Below are 14,164 nucleotides of genomic sequence, written 5' to 3'. Positions count from 1 at the left end.
CGTCCACCAGGACACCCAGGTCCCTCTCCGCAGAGCTGCTCTCCAGCAGGTCCACCCCAAGCCTGTACTGGTGCATGAGGTTGTTCCTCCCCAGGTGCAGGACCCTGCACTTGCCCTTGTTGAACCTCATCAGGTTCCTCTCTGCCCAGCTCTCCAGCCTATCCAGGTCACGCTGAATGGCAGCACAGCCTTCCGGTGTATCTACCACACCTCCCAGTTTGGTGTCGTCAGCAAACTTGCTGAGGGTACATTCTAACTCTTCATCCAGGTCGTTGATGAAGAAGTTAAACAAGACTGGGCCCAGTACTGACCCCTGAGGGACACCACTTGTCACCAGCCTCCAACTAGACTCAGCGCCGCTGATGACAACCCTCTGAGTTCTGCCATTCAGCCAGTTCTCTATCCACTTCACCGACCACTCATCCAGCCCACACTTCCTCAGCTTCCCCAGGAGGATATCATGGGAGACTGTGTCGAAAGCCTTGCTGAAGTCAAGGTAGATAACATCCACATAACATCCACGAAGGGAGATAACTCTCCCTTCGTCTACCCAGCCAGTCATGTCATCGTAGAAAGCTATCAGATTGGTCAGGCATGATTTCCCCTTGGTGAATCCATGCTGACTACTCCTGATAACCTTCTTTTCTTCCACTTGCTTGATGATGGCCTCCAGGATAAGCTGCTCCATCACCTTTCCCGGGATGGAGGTGAGGCTGACCGGCCTGTAGTTCCCTGGGTCCTCCTTCTTGCCCTTTTTGAAGATTGGAGTGACATTGGCCTTTCTCCAGTCCTCGGGCACCTCTCCAGTCCTCCAGGACCTCTCAAAGATGATGGAGAGTGGCTCAGCAATGACATCCGCCAGCTCCCTCAGCACTCGTGGGTGCATTCCGTCGGGGCCCATGGATTTGTGGACATCCAGATCGCTTAAGCGATCCCTCACACAGTCCTCCTCGACCAAGGGAAAGTCATCCTCTCTGTAGGCTTCTTCTCTTACCTCCGGGGCCTGGGATTCCTGAGGGCCAGTCTTAGCACTGAAGACTGAAGCAAAGAAGGCATTCATTAGCTCTGCCTTCTCCGCATCCTCCGTCACCAGGACACCCGCCTCATTCAGCAGCGGCCCCACGTTGTCCCTAACCTTCCTTTTGCTGCTGATGTAGTTGAAGAAGCCCTTCTTGTTGTTTTTGACATCCCTTGCCAGCTTCAATTCCAGGTGAGCCTTGGCCTTCCTCGTCGCATCCCTGCATGCTCTCACTACGTTTCTGTACTCTTCCCAAGTGGCCTGTCCCTCTTTCCACATGCCATGCACCTTTCTCTTCTGCCTGATCTCCGCTAGAAGCTCCTTGTTTAACCATGCAGGTCTCCTGCCTCCTTTGCTAAATTTCTTTCTCAGGGGGATGCATTGCTCCTGTGCATGGAAGAAGTGTTGTTTAAAAAGCGACCAGCACTCATGGACCCCCCTGCCTTCGAGAGCCCTGGCCCACGGGATTCCTCCCAGTAGCTCCTTGAAGAGGGCAAAGTCAGCCCTCCTGAGGTCCAGGGTTTTGATCCTGCTTATCGCCCTGCTTCCTCCATGCAGGATCCTGAACTCGACCATTTCATGGTCACTGCAGCCGAGTCTACCTCCAACCTTCACGTCCTCCACCAGTCCCTCCTTGTTTGTTAACACGAGGTCCAGCAGCGCGCCTTTCCTTGTTGGTTCCTCCACCACTTGCATCAGAAAGTTATCATCGATGCTCTGTAGGAACCTCCTGGATTGCGCCTGCCTAGCTGTATGGTCTTCCCAGCTGATGTCAGGGTGGTTGAAGTCCCCCATGAGAACCAGAGCCTGTGACTGTGAGGCTGCTTGCAGCTGCCTGTAGAAGGCCTCATCAACCTCCTCCTCCTGGTCAGGTGGCCTGTAGTATACACCCACCGTAATGTCACCCGTGTGAGCCTGTCCCTTAATTCTAACCCACAAGCTTTTAACTCCTTCTTCACTTGCCCCCAGGCCAAGCTCAATGCATTCCAGTTGCTCCCTCACATATAGAGCAACTCCACCACCTCTCCTTGTTGACCTGTCTTTCCTAAAGAGTCTCTAGCCATCTATGACAGCATGCCAGTCATGCGAGTTGTCCCACCACGTTTCTGTGATGGCGACCAAGTCGTAGCCGTCCTGCTGTATAATGGCTTCCAGCTCCTCCTGTTTATTGGCCATACTACATGCATTGGTGTAAACACACTTGAGCTGGGCTGTCAATCTCACCCCTGGCCTTGGCACTCCAAGCCTAGGCTCATCCCTAGTGAGCTGGGCAATATCCCCTTCCCCCTTCGAACCTAGTTTAAAGCCCTCTCAATGAGCCCCGCCAGCTCGTGGCCAAGAATTCTTTTCCCCCTTTGTGATAGCTGAGCTCCACTTTACAAGAAGAAAATCAGCAAATCCATTTACAGCATATTTTCAAATCCTAAAACTTAGGGATTCCATAGGAACCATAAAATAAAAGAGAAACATGGGATAAAAAAAGTATTTAACTGTTGTATGGAAACATCCTGGTGAAAAATTAACTTACCTAAGGTTTTACATGCAAAAAGAGCCATGGCACTCTGTAGTCTGTCTGGTCGGACAGCTTGGACCACAAGCACCTTAAAATAAAATATATTGAGGGGAGATGAGTTTATAAAAGTACACTCTGACAATTTAAAAAGCAAGACTCTTCTAAGAGGGCTGAAATCTTTATACTTCTCTTTAGAACAAAGTTATTTTCTCTAAATCACAGAATGTGATATAGAGCTATCTGATCACTCCTTTCCAAGATAATCTAACACAATCGTTCTTTTGTTAAGTAGATTGTCCTATTAATAGAATCAGAAGATAGATACATCTTCTGTCCATTTATAAGCTGGAACTTTTTCTAGAATGTTTTAGAAAAAAGGTAGCTATATGGGTAGCTAGAATGACAGAAAGCAAATTTAGCTTTATATTAATAATCTAAATTCTATACATGTAGTTAGGCAGTAACTTCCTAACTGGAATGTTTCTGATTCCAGTGCAGTAATACAGTAAAATATCAGTTTTGAAAGGATTTCCTTTGTTTAAGGACACCTTTAGAGTTTTACATCTAACTTCTTTTTCTGAGACATTCTGAATTTCAGACTTCCCAGTTCTGCAGATGCTTTTACTGTTCTTCAAAAGACTACAGAACATGAACAGCTTAATCAATTCAGAAACAAATTAAATCAGCAGTTTCCCTATCAGCTATCTCTTTTTCAGTTAACTTCCTGCAAATGCTCAGTGCAGGCAACTGCAGGCAACTAATTGAACTTCAGTACAAAATATTTTTTTATATCACCATGCTTTCTCCTACCCCCTTACTTAGAGGCCTGTAAACCGCACAGACCTGTGAACCTACCATCACATTCCAGTTTCCAAGTCTGGAATATCCATTGTTAGTTTTGGAGGAAAAATTTAACTTCACTAAATATTTAACAAAGCACTACTTTTTAAGTCTGAGATTACACTAAATGCTATTGCACCATTTTTAAGTTTAACATACAGTTTGAAAGAAATTAACTTATGAGTGGCATATACATTTAACCAGGTAGTTCCAGTATATTTCATCAAAAGAAACATTCTTAATACTCTCTGTGCAAGAAACTAGAACTAGATACGTAACATGCTGATCATTCCAGATCTATTTTCCCATAAATGCAGAAATTTTATGACAACACATGAAACACATAAGAATTTGTATTTTGCATTTCATCAAGTCAAACAAGACTCAGACAAATTCCTTTCCAAAATGGTCTGTTCTTAAATTCCACGCGCGCTATTTTAGAAATTCTCCTCCTCCACAAAAACTCCTAATAGAGCCCCTAAGAGCCAACCAGCCTGAAACTACATTACCCTATACTCCATTCCTTCTTTGGATGGGCCTTGATTTTATACGAAGTGACTTCAAATGAAAAATCACAGCGTTATTTGAAAATAAGTAACACAACCATTTCTTCCGTAAAAACAAGAGGGATGACTTTTTTCTCTTCCAGAGGAGAAGGATCCCCAGGTGGAGGAAGGAACTTGCATCCCCCTTATTCTTGGTGAGCTCTTTAATCACCAAGCTTTCAGGAAGAGCAGAATTTCATCACTATTACTCTAAAAAGCAGTGGCTGCTACTGAGTTTTGTGTTTTTCAGTCAGATGTGTGAGCTGGCACATTTAATGATGAACTAAATTAATGATGCTCAACAAGCTGACAAATTCTGCAGTAACAAAGCAACCATGAAAGAATTTTAATACCTATTCAGAAAATTAATTCTGTGAATATTAATAAAGAGCCTGTTACCTTACAGGGTATGCTTAGTTGCAGCCAATATGCCAACACAAAAAATACTCATATTAGAGGGAACCAAGTATGTATTATGAAAAAAAAAATCCTTAAACTAAATAAACTAGTTAAGCTGCAAGACAGTGTAGATGTTGTCACTGCTTACAATTCAACCAGGCCTGAAGACCAAACTCCCAAGATTTAAAACTTACTTTTAATGCTGAACTCATAATTATTTTTAAATAATTTAATATGAAAAGATTACCTGCTGAAATAAGGAAATTCCTTTTACAATAGTAGATGGAAAGTCTTGTTCGCACACAGAGCTTTGAGAAAAAGCGTGCCACAGACCTTCATCTTCAAAGCAAAGAGTCTGATAAAGACCTGGGAGAGAAATCTGCAAAACAAATAATGTATATTTAACAGTAAGGAAGAAGAGCCACTTGGACATTGTATATTTTAATTAATTTCCAAATACCACTATGACCCTAAACCTGTAAATACTTGTACGTATCACACAATTTTATCGTTGGAGATGAAGAAGAAAAGGGTAGGTTTTAAAATTAATTATTTGTTTACCTGTTCCCTGGAAATGCTAAGTCTGCATTTGCTCTGTATTTTTGTTTTTGAACTTCTAGGTTCTTTGTTTTTGAAATCTGAGCTCTACCCAATTGTAGTCCTTTCCTTTAATCATCACCAGGTTCTTTTTCTGTCAGTACATGCTGCTGTGCATTGGGTTTATGTGGCAATGATTTGGTAGTGGGGGGGCTACAGGGGTGGCTTATGTGAGAGGCTGCCAGAAGCTTTCCCCATGTCCAGCAGAGCCAGTGCCTGCCAGCTCCAAGATGGACCCGCTGCTGGCCAAGGCTGAGCCCATCAGTGACAGTGGTAGTGCCTCTGCAATAACATAGTTAAGAAGGGGAAAAAAAACCCCCGCTGCAATAAACAGCAGCGGAGAGAGGAGTGAGATGTGAGAGAAACAACTCTGCAGACACCAAGGTCAGTAAAGGACGAGGGGTAGGAAGTGCCTCAGGCACCAGAGCAGAGGTTCCCCTGCAGCCCATGGAGCAGCCCGTGGTGAGGCAGGCTGTGCCTCTGCAGCCCATGGAGGTCCACGGTGGAGCAGATCTCCACCTGCAGCCCCGGGAAGGGACACCACGCTGGAGCAGGTGGATGCCCGAAGGAGGCTGTGACCTCACGGAGAGGTCACGCTATGAACAGGCTCCTGCCAGGACCTGTGGACGTGTGGAGAGAGGAGCCCACGCCGGAGCAGGTTTGCTGACAGGACTTGTGACCCCGTGGGGGACTCACACTGGAGCAGCCTGTTCCTGAAGGACCACACCCCGTGGGAAGGACCCACGCTGGGACAGTTTGCAGAGGGCTGTCTCCTGTGGGAGGGACCCCACACTAGAGCAGGGGCAGAGTGTGAGGAGTCCTTCCCCTGAGGAGGAAGGAGCGGCAGAGACAACGTGTGATGAACTGACTGTAACCCCCATTCCCTGTCTCCCTGCGCCTCTCAGGGGGAGGAGGTAGAAAAATCGGGAGTGAAATTGAGCCCAGGAAGAAGGGAGGGGTGAGGGGAAGGTGTTTTAAGATATGGTTTTATTTCTCATTATCCTACTCTGATGTAATTTGTAATAAATTAAACTAATTTTTCCCCAAGTCAAGTCTGTTTTGTCCGTGACATTAACTGGCGAGTGATCTCTCCCTGTCCTCATCTTGACCCACGAGCTTTTCGTTGCATTTTTTCTCTCCCCTGTCCAGCTGAGGAGAGGGAGTGATCAAGAGGCTTTGGTGGGCACCTGGCGTCCAGCCAGGGTCAACCCACCACATACTGATTCACCCAGTTACTTTCTGTTTGTTTATTTGTTCTCTTAAACCCCTACACAATCATGCTTGCCACACTACTATCGCAATTGTTCCTAATCCCTGGTGAAAAGAAATGAAAAATAATGAATTCTGCATTCAGCTGCAAAAGTCCTTGCCAAAGACCAGTCAAAGTTCTCCTTCTTGCTGCTGAGCCACACGCAAGAGAAGAAGGGCCTAAGACAGAATTTCAAGGACTAGTATTTTCATTTAGTTCCCTTCAGGATCAGAGCACTTCAGCATTGACTGTTGCAGGATGAATCAAAGCAAGAAAGTGGTTTTTTGCTTTACTTTGAAATTACTTGATCTGAGCAATAACAAACTCTGAAATACCTTTAAAGATGTGCATGGAATCTGATATGTAAAAAATTCATTTCCCAATTAACAATTTATGGTTTCTAATACAATATGAAGTGGTTTGTGAAAGTCATGACATAAGAGAAACCTGCAACTTAAATATTCTTTGTAAATCTTATATCTATAGAAATTGTAGTACCTTCAGTAGGCTTACAGTATTTTCTAATCTAAATAAGATGATAGGTTCATTCACATGCATTGAAATTCGTTGTTAGATAGAATAGAGATGTACATGAAAAGATTCAGAAAAATGGGATTAAAAAAAACCCACTTTTTTTGAAGTGGGTATATATTAAGTGATGGTTTCTGAAGAAAGAACAAACAGTTTAAAATAACAAAATATTTCCATCTGACAACTACATATTTGAGTATTCAAGTACAAATTACTATTTGCTGAAATCAAAGGCTTTTTAAGTTAAATTCAACCCACCACGTGATGTATACCTTCAAAGATGCTACTGCCCAGGCTCGGTCCTGTTCTATCCAAGATGGAATCTGGTCACGAACACTTCTTTGTGAATCCTTATTGAAGCAAGTCACGTTACAAACATGAGTTACACAAATTTTTGTGAAATGCTATAATCAGTAATAAGATTGCAAAACCCATGTTTTTAATAAAAATAGCACTCACTACAGGAATTTTTCTGTGGTCTTTTGCTAAGTTCATAAATGGCATAACAAAACAAAAGCTAACAATGATTTAAATTTGAGATATACTTTTCACATGAACATTTGCTTAACCACATGAGCCTGAATGTATTTTATCATTTAGAGTATCTGCATGACACACTCAACTCTAAGCAGTTTTCTTTTCCATTAAAAACAAGTAACCCAAGTGATTGGCTATCTGCATATGTACTCTGTGGAACTGACTTCAAAAAATAACTCCATTGCACATATTTGCTGTCATGAAGATGGTTCTTCACACAAGGGGCAATTCTGGGGTAAGTCACTAGGGCAAATCATCACTTCTGGACATCTCTGCACTGGTAAAGTTTGGCCACAGCTCTGTTTTTCTGCTCCTTAGATGCTGGGGATGGTGGAAAATCTAAGGATGAACAACATAGCTTAAATTCCAGTGGAATTTCTGTATTCACTGTATCATTTTTTTATAAAAAAATCTTACAGTACACATTAACCAGTCTGACAGCCTCTGTATGAAAATGTAACTTGGATCTCCCAACCACTGAGCAGCTTCAAGAGTAACATTAAATGTTCAGCAGAAAAAAGGAAAGCTTTCTTGTGAAAGAATGTCTCAGCCATGAGTTATGAAGTCTGAGAAAGAACAAAAGTAGGAAACTCAGAAGAAATTGTAGGAAAAAACTTGAGATGGGTCTGCAATATACATTCCAGTTAGAATTGGGGTTGAATCATGTATGTCCACAACCTTTCAAAAATCTATGGGTTGTGTGTTAGGCGGGGTAAAGGTAGGACTGGTGTTAAATTTCATTATACAATCAGATCTCCCATCACTTAAAAATGACCTACAGCAACAAAATACTTGACAATCACCAAGTTCACTGACATTTAATTGAATTATAAAGACTCCATAGTGATGAAGAGGGTCTTCTATATTCACACTAAAATGCAAAACCTGTAGCGTCATGTAAGGGCTAGAGAAACTGAGGATTTAAGGATCTTCTTAGCAACTAGCTGCGTAAGTAAGAAAACCTGAGTGATGCAATTTTAAGTGACTTGCCACTTCTGCGAGCATGCATGTGAACACAGGTGGTGTCATGGATATTTTAAAAACAAGGTACTCACACACTCGTCACTGTCTTGTACCACTGCATATATGAGATACCCTCACAGATATCTAAACAAGGCTAAAGGTTAAAAGTAATGGCGAATTATTAAAACTGCAGCTAAGCCTGATAGAAATGAGTTAGCCTGATGGTGAATGAAGGAGAAGAGATTAGCAAAAGCAGAGGCAAAGACTGAGCTCATGGTTCCTGATTGGGCTAATGTTTCCTAAACGCACCTTTATAACCCTTTGTCAAAATATTTGGTTCAAAGAAGGGCTATAACGGATAAGACTACGGACAACTTAGCTTTTCTTCTCTACCCTTTTCTACTGGAAGCTTATTTTGAAAGTATACAGATTCAACAGAATTAAGGGACACTTAGTAAACTACAGCATGATTGGTCAGGCATGCAACAGAAGCTTCCCAAGCCAGCTCTGTCACCTAGAAAAATACATAAACACCTCTCCAGATGTAGAACTCCAAGGCTGGGGAAAATAGCGTGTCAAAGGTAGTGAAGTGTGTGGATAATTCCGTCTATCCATACAAAAAGTACAACTCATATATGATACTGCTAAAAAGAGACTCAGAAACACTGAATTCAGTCACAGAAGAGGTCTTGAAACTTCTCAAACATACCATTGAAAAAACAAATTGTAATCCTGGTGACAGAAAAAGAGAAAAAAAAAAGCAACACAGGCAAAAAGTTATGCAAATTAGAAAATGAGTTGCCATGTTCAAAAAGTTCAAAAAGATTTTATATTTTTATATTACTACATGAGAAGTTACTTGTTCCTTTAGTGTCTCAATACCATTAATTAAAAATACAGTAAAAATACAACTTTAATTTTTCAGGATTTAAGTAAATGTTCCTTATTTCAAAATACAGAAATAAATGTAGCTTACTGATTTTCTTATGGTATCGCCAATGATCACACCTGTAAAAGTCTCCCATTCCTAGGAGGAATAAATGAACAACTCAGATAAGTCACGAGACATCTTTAACAATAAAGATTAACATGTAGTAGCATGTAGGCAAAACAGGAAGATAAACAAATAAAAGTCTAGATTCTGAAAGAGTTATAAGACATTTTTAAAACTCTAGGTAATACTACCAGTACGTAATTTCTTTTGCAGAATACAAGCTAAGTAACTGCAGTGCTTTATCAGAAAAAGAAAAAAAAGGAGAAGCCCTATCCTTTCTCAGCACGCACAGCTCCCACCCAGACTGCCTAACTATAGACTAGCAAGAAGTAACATACGTGGCTGGCAAGGACACCCACACTGCCTGACAGGGCATCAACAGCCCACATAGAACACATAGCTACAGAATCTGTGTTCCAACGGTGTGTCATGTTATAGTATCCAAAAGATGAAGTTATTACAACAGGAAGAATACTTAATACAATACATTGGTATTATGAATACTTTGGTTGCATTAAGATTGGGAAATATAAGTTCAATTTATGTGTGATTACATCTTTTAGACTTGATATCGGTATCCAGGAAGACAGCTTTTAATCATTTTAAGACAGACTAGATAAGTATTTAAAACGTACTAGAAATTATATAATCATATATTTGGAGATGGTAAGAAATACATTAAAAAATCTTCATAAGTGTTGAAATTTTACATAATCAATATCTGTAATTCTATGATAAAGAATTTTCTTTATTGTTAAAGACAATAGTAATGATCCAAATAAAAAAGTCAATCATCTAGCACAACTCTGACACAGACCACAGCATAGCTTTTAGCACCCATCAATCTATCCGAATCTTGAAACTACTCTCTTTTTCAATTACAAACTGATGCTCGTCTCCTAATTACAAAGAAAATGCTCGTGCAAAGAAAAATACATACAGGCTCCCCAGTTCTAAAACCAGAAATTGTGTCATATTTTTATGAAGCAGAAGTATAATATGTAGAGACATGTAAAACTACCTCAGAAAAATCTATACATATTGATTCAAAAAGAGTATTTCTCTACTAAGAGCCAAGGCATTCTATAGTGTAACGTTAAAGCTGTACCATAAATTTCTCATCAATATATAAAAAATTCAAAAATGCAGAACATTGAACTCTGGGGACAGGGACTTAGAATACTAAATTCTCTAGCAGCATAACATGCAAAATCTAGCTTCATCACATTAAAAGCTTTAAAAGAATAATCACTTTAGCATTACTTTCCTCAGTATATATTTTGCACAAGCACTCTTTCCTACCAATTTCATTAAAATAACTTCTACCTTTCAGAGAGGTACGAAAATGATTGATATTATTTGCCATTTTAATTCTTAAGTACCCAGATACTGCAGGAATGTGCATTATATGTAACCTAGATTAAGGTGGTTAAGAGCTCTAATAGCGAACAGAAATGCATGCTAAATAATAGCAACCTACGCATAAAACAGTGCATACAAATACTTAAGAAGCCTAGGCAGCTAGGCTTTAATTTAGTCAGAAAACTATTTGCAAGTTGCTGCCTTCATGACTTTATAAGCTCAAGGATTAGAAAGATAAAGCAAGATATTTTCAGAAACTGAAAAGAAATAATAAAAATGAATTAGGGACGTACTAATAATGAAGAGTAGCCAGGGTGTGCCTCTGCCAACAAGATTAACTTATTTTTATCAGGCAGCTTCATTGCTGAGAGACAGTGGGATTTCACTTGGTCAGTACCTCTGTCTGCAATAAAGCTACATTGCATTCAGCACATGAAAAACTTTCAGCCAACCCTTGTACCTTAAACCCACATCCTTCATATAATCAAGGTCCATTACTTCCTTCAAATGCATTATCTGATTTTTAACTGTTACAGCATAATGGACTCTCCTCTAGCGAACTGATGTCTACTACCATTTGATACTTCTGGTCTCCATCTTCTAGTACAGAAAGCCATAGCTTTGTCTCTGCGTTCCATGCAGGTATTTTACATAATTAGATGTGTCTTGACTCAAGCTAATCAGCCACTTTTAAGCAACTGTATTGAGTCAGTTGTGCATTTTGTCCTACTGCAGGCAGACTTTATAGGATTAATTTCACTACACTATAGACAGCTATAACTCTGGCATCTACATTTCAGCCAGCTAGTCTAGTCTGTCTATAAAGGCAATAGAGAGAAGAGAGCAATTTTAGCGGTAAACCATCTAACCGATTTTACAAAATTCATTTATGAAGAAACTAAATATTTCTTTGACAGGTTTGGGTTTTTTTCCCCTTTTCATAAAAATACAGTCTAGGATAACCTGCTCAGATTAATTTTAACAGGTGTTTAAATTTCAGCTACTAGTTCAATTACCACTGAATATGTAAAACTGCTATGAACCTCTGCATTGGGCAAAAGCGTTATCTAACACCCAAAGAGAGGAACATCCTGTTACTGAGATGGGTGTTGCCCTATGGAAATAAGATTTAGCAGTACTTCAGCTCTGCTGCAATCTTGTTGGGAATAGGGTAGCCTCTAAACCACAGGTAAATTCCCCACATATTAGGCATTTTCAGATTAGGCCTCATTCAGACCACTGTCAAAACTGTCACATGACATCTCTCAATTTTTTGTGAATATGCTAATAACGCAGCACTTGCCTGAAAACTGAGCAGCCATTTTTATTAAATGTGTTTTGAACCTACATCAACTGCATCCCACATGTTATCAAAAATATAAACCATGACAGGATAATTCATCTTTCCTCTCAAAGATAGGCCACCATGGTGCAGACTCGAATACTTATTTGGCCAGACAACAAACAAGAAGGGCACTCTCTGTAAAGTGCACTCTTGAAGACACTGTTGTAAATGAGGGCATTAATGATCACTGGTCCAAGGATTTCTTGGACACTGAAGACTCGATGGCTGAAATGCACATAAGATAACTTCATCAGTTCATCTTCCAGGAAGACTCTTCGCTTTCAGTGTCTTCAACTGCAGGTTGCAGAATCACACTTTTACTTCATTTCTCCCTACATCTTGCACTCCTTTTCTGCATTTCAATACCAAGGCACAATGCGCAAGCAACCCTTGGTCACAGTGAAACAAGTGTGTATCTGTCACTTTACTTACACAGGAATATTCAATTTAACTGGAAGGGTGGATAAATGTCTAGCCACACGGTGGTGGGAAACATTAATACAGAGCCTGCAAAAAGCTGTAAGAACCTTCCATAAACATGTTTTTCAGACCCCTATTTAAAAGGTAACCATTTACCTACCTTTCTCATGGTAATATTCACTTTGAACCTAATAAATATAATGTTGACATCCAAAAATAACTATCACAAAAAAACAGCAGCATGTAAATCTAAAATCCTGCGTCCTGCACTTACTCACAAAACTTTTTGACTAGTCATTTACTCTTCATATTAAGTACATTGCTTGGAGATTTTCTCCTCTTATACTTACATTATCTTGAAAAAGTTCAGGGTGCATTCCTCGTACAAAATGTAGAGCAAACATTAGCTGATCAGCCTGTAACAAACGCAGTAAAAATATATACATGTGTTCATCAAAAGTCACCTTTCTGCTTTTTTTAATTAACAAAGCTCATTAATAAAACACCTCTAATTCCATAGTAGCGACTTAATGACACAGATCGTAATTAAAAATTGCTACATATCTCTGCAACTTAGAGACAAACACTAACCAACCCTGTATCTAAGTACATCAAAATTCAAGTGAAAAAGAAAAAAAACAGGTACTTGCGATCAAGCAAACATGCTAAACTGAATCCATTATTTTTCAGACTGTGCACAGGAAATGCTTGAAATCTTCTACAGCAGATTTTTCAAACAGAATTTTGAAAAAAAAAAAAACCAAACAACTGTAACCTTCTGCCTTTTTTCTAGGTTTGTCGCATGACTTGAATTTTAACCAGCCACTGAGCATTGGAGCTATAAACCAGGAATAAGGATTTAGTAAAACCATAGAATAAACCATGCAAACATTAAAGATACTATTTACAAAAAGAATATTGGCTTCTTAAAACAGAGATTCCTATTTCCATACACAGAAACCTTCATAGATGTGTTTTACGCAAGTTGTGCTGGAAAGCACAGGTTACTAGAAAATTAAGTCAATGTGAAATACTGGAAGCTGGTACTCTGGAAAATCAGGACCACTCAGAAACCTAGATTGAGGCCTCCAATTTTCAAAGTCTGGATGTAATCTGGAAGATGTATTTTAGCAGACAATAAAAGATAGTATAGAGTACAGTGGAAGATACTATAGATATTAATAGATGTGCTCCAGACACACCACCCAAGTAGCAGAATACAAAGGCAGGGACTGGGAGAATGAAGAACCACCCACTGCAGGAGAAGATAAGGTTCAAGACCATCTAAGGAACCTGAAGGTGCACAAGTCCATGGAACCTGATGAGGTACAACCAAGGGTCCTGAGGGAACTGATGGATGAAGTTGCAAATCCATTATCCATCACATCTGAGAAGTCGTGGCAGTCCAGTGAAGCTCCCACTGATTGAAAAAGGGGAAACATAACACCCATGTTTTAAAAGGGTAAAATGAAAGACCTGGGGAACTACAGGCCAGTCAGTCTCATGTCTGTGCCCAGCAAGATCATGGAGCAGATCCTCCTGGAAATTATGCTAAGGCACATGGGAAATAAGGATTGGTGACAGCCAACATGGCTTCACTAAGGACAAATCGGGCCTGACAAATTTGGTGACCTTCTATGAAGGGGTTACTGTGTTGGTGGAGAAGGGAAGAGCAACTGATGTCATCTACCTGGACTTGAGCAAAGCAACTGACACCGTCCCCCATGACACCCTTGTCTCTAAATTGGAGAGACATGGATTTGGTGGATGTAGCACTTAGTGGATAAGGAATGGGCTGGATGTTCGCACTCTAAGAGTTGCAGTCAATGGACTGATGTCAAAGTGGAGACC

The 14,164-nt window shown here is 40.4% G+C and overlaps 1 protein-coding gene across 4 annotated transcripts in view; it reads right to left on the bottom strand.

The window, feature by feature from the left end:
- DYNC2H1 (dynein cytoplasmic 2 heavy chain 1) overlaps nt 1–14,164 on the bottom strand; it is a 193,158-nt gene that overhangs the window by 87,386 nt on the left and 91,608 nt on the right. For all 4 annotated transcript variants that reach the window (XM_075417967.1, XM_075417985.1, XM_075417976.1 and 1 more), the window contains 5 exons: nt 12,664–12,729; nt 9,169–9,219; nt 6,965–7,042; nt 4,563–4,694; nt 2,547–2,619 (listed from right to left, as the gene is read on the bottom strand). In XM_075417967.1, the coding sequence (XP_075274082.1) occupies nt 2,547–2,619; nt 4,563–4,694; nt 6,965–7,042; nt 9,169–9,219; nt 12,664–12,729 (400 nt within the window). The remainder of the gene's footprint in view (nt 1–2,546; nt 2,620–4,562; nt 4,695–6,964; nt 7,043–9,168; nt 9,220–12,663; nt 12,730–14,164) is intronic.

Source organism: Opisthocomus hoazin, chromosome 1 (genome assembly GCF_030867145.1).
Source record: "Opisthocomus hoazin isolate bOpiHoa1 chromosome 1, bOpiHoa1.hap1, whole genome shotgun sequence".
NCBI classification, from domain to species: Eukaryota; Metazoa; Chordata; class Aves; order Opisthocomiformes; family Opisthocomidae; genus Opisthocomus; species Opisthocomus hoazin.
The sequence above is the reverse complement of the archived record's forward strand: the minus strand, read 5'-3'. Positions and strand labels throughout refer to the sequence as shown.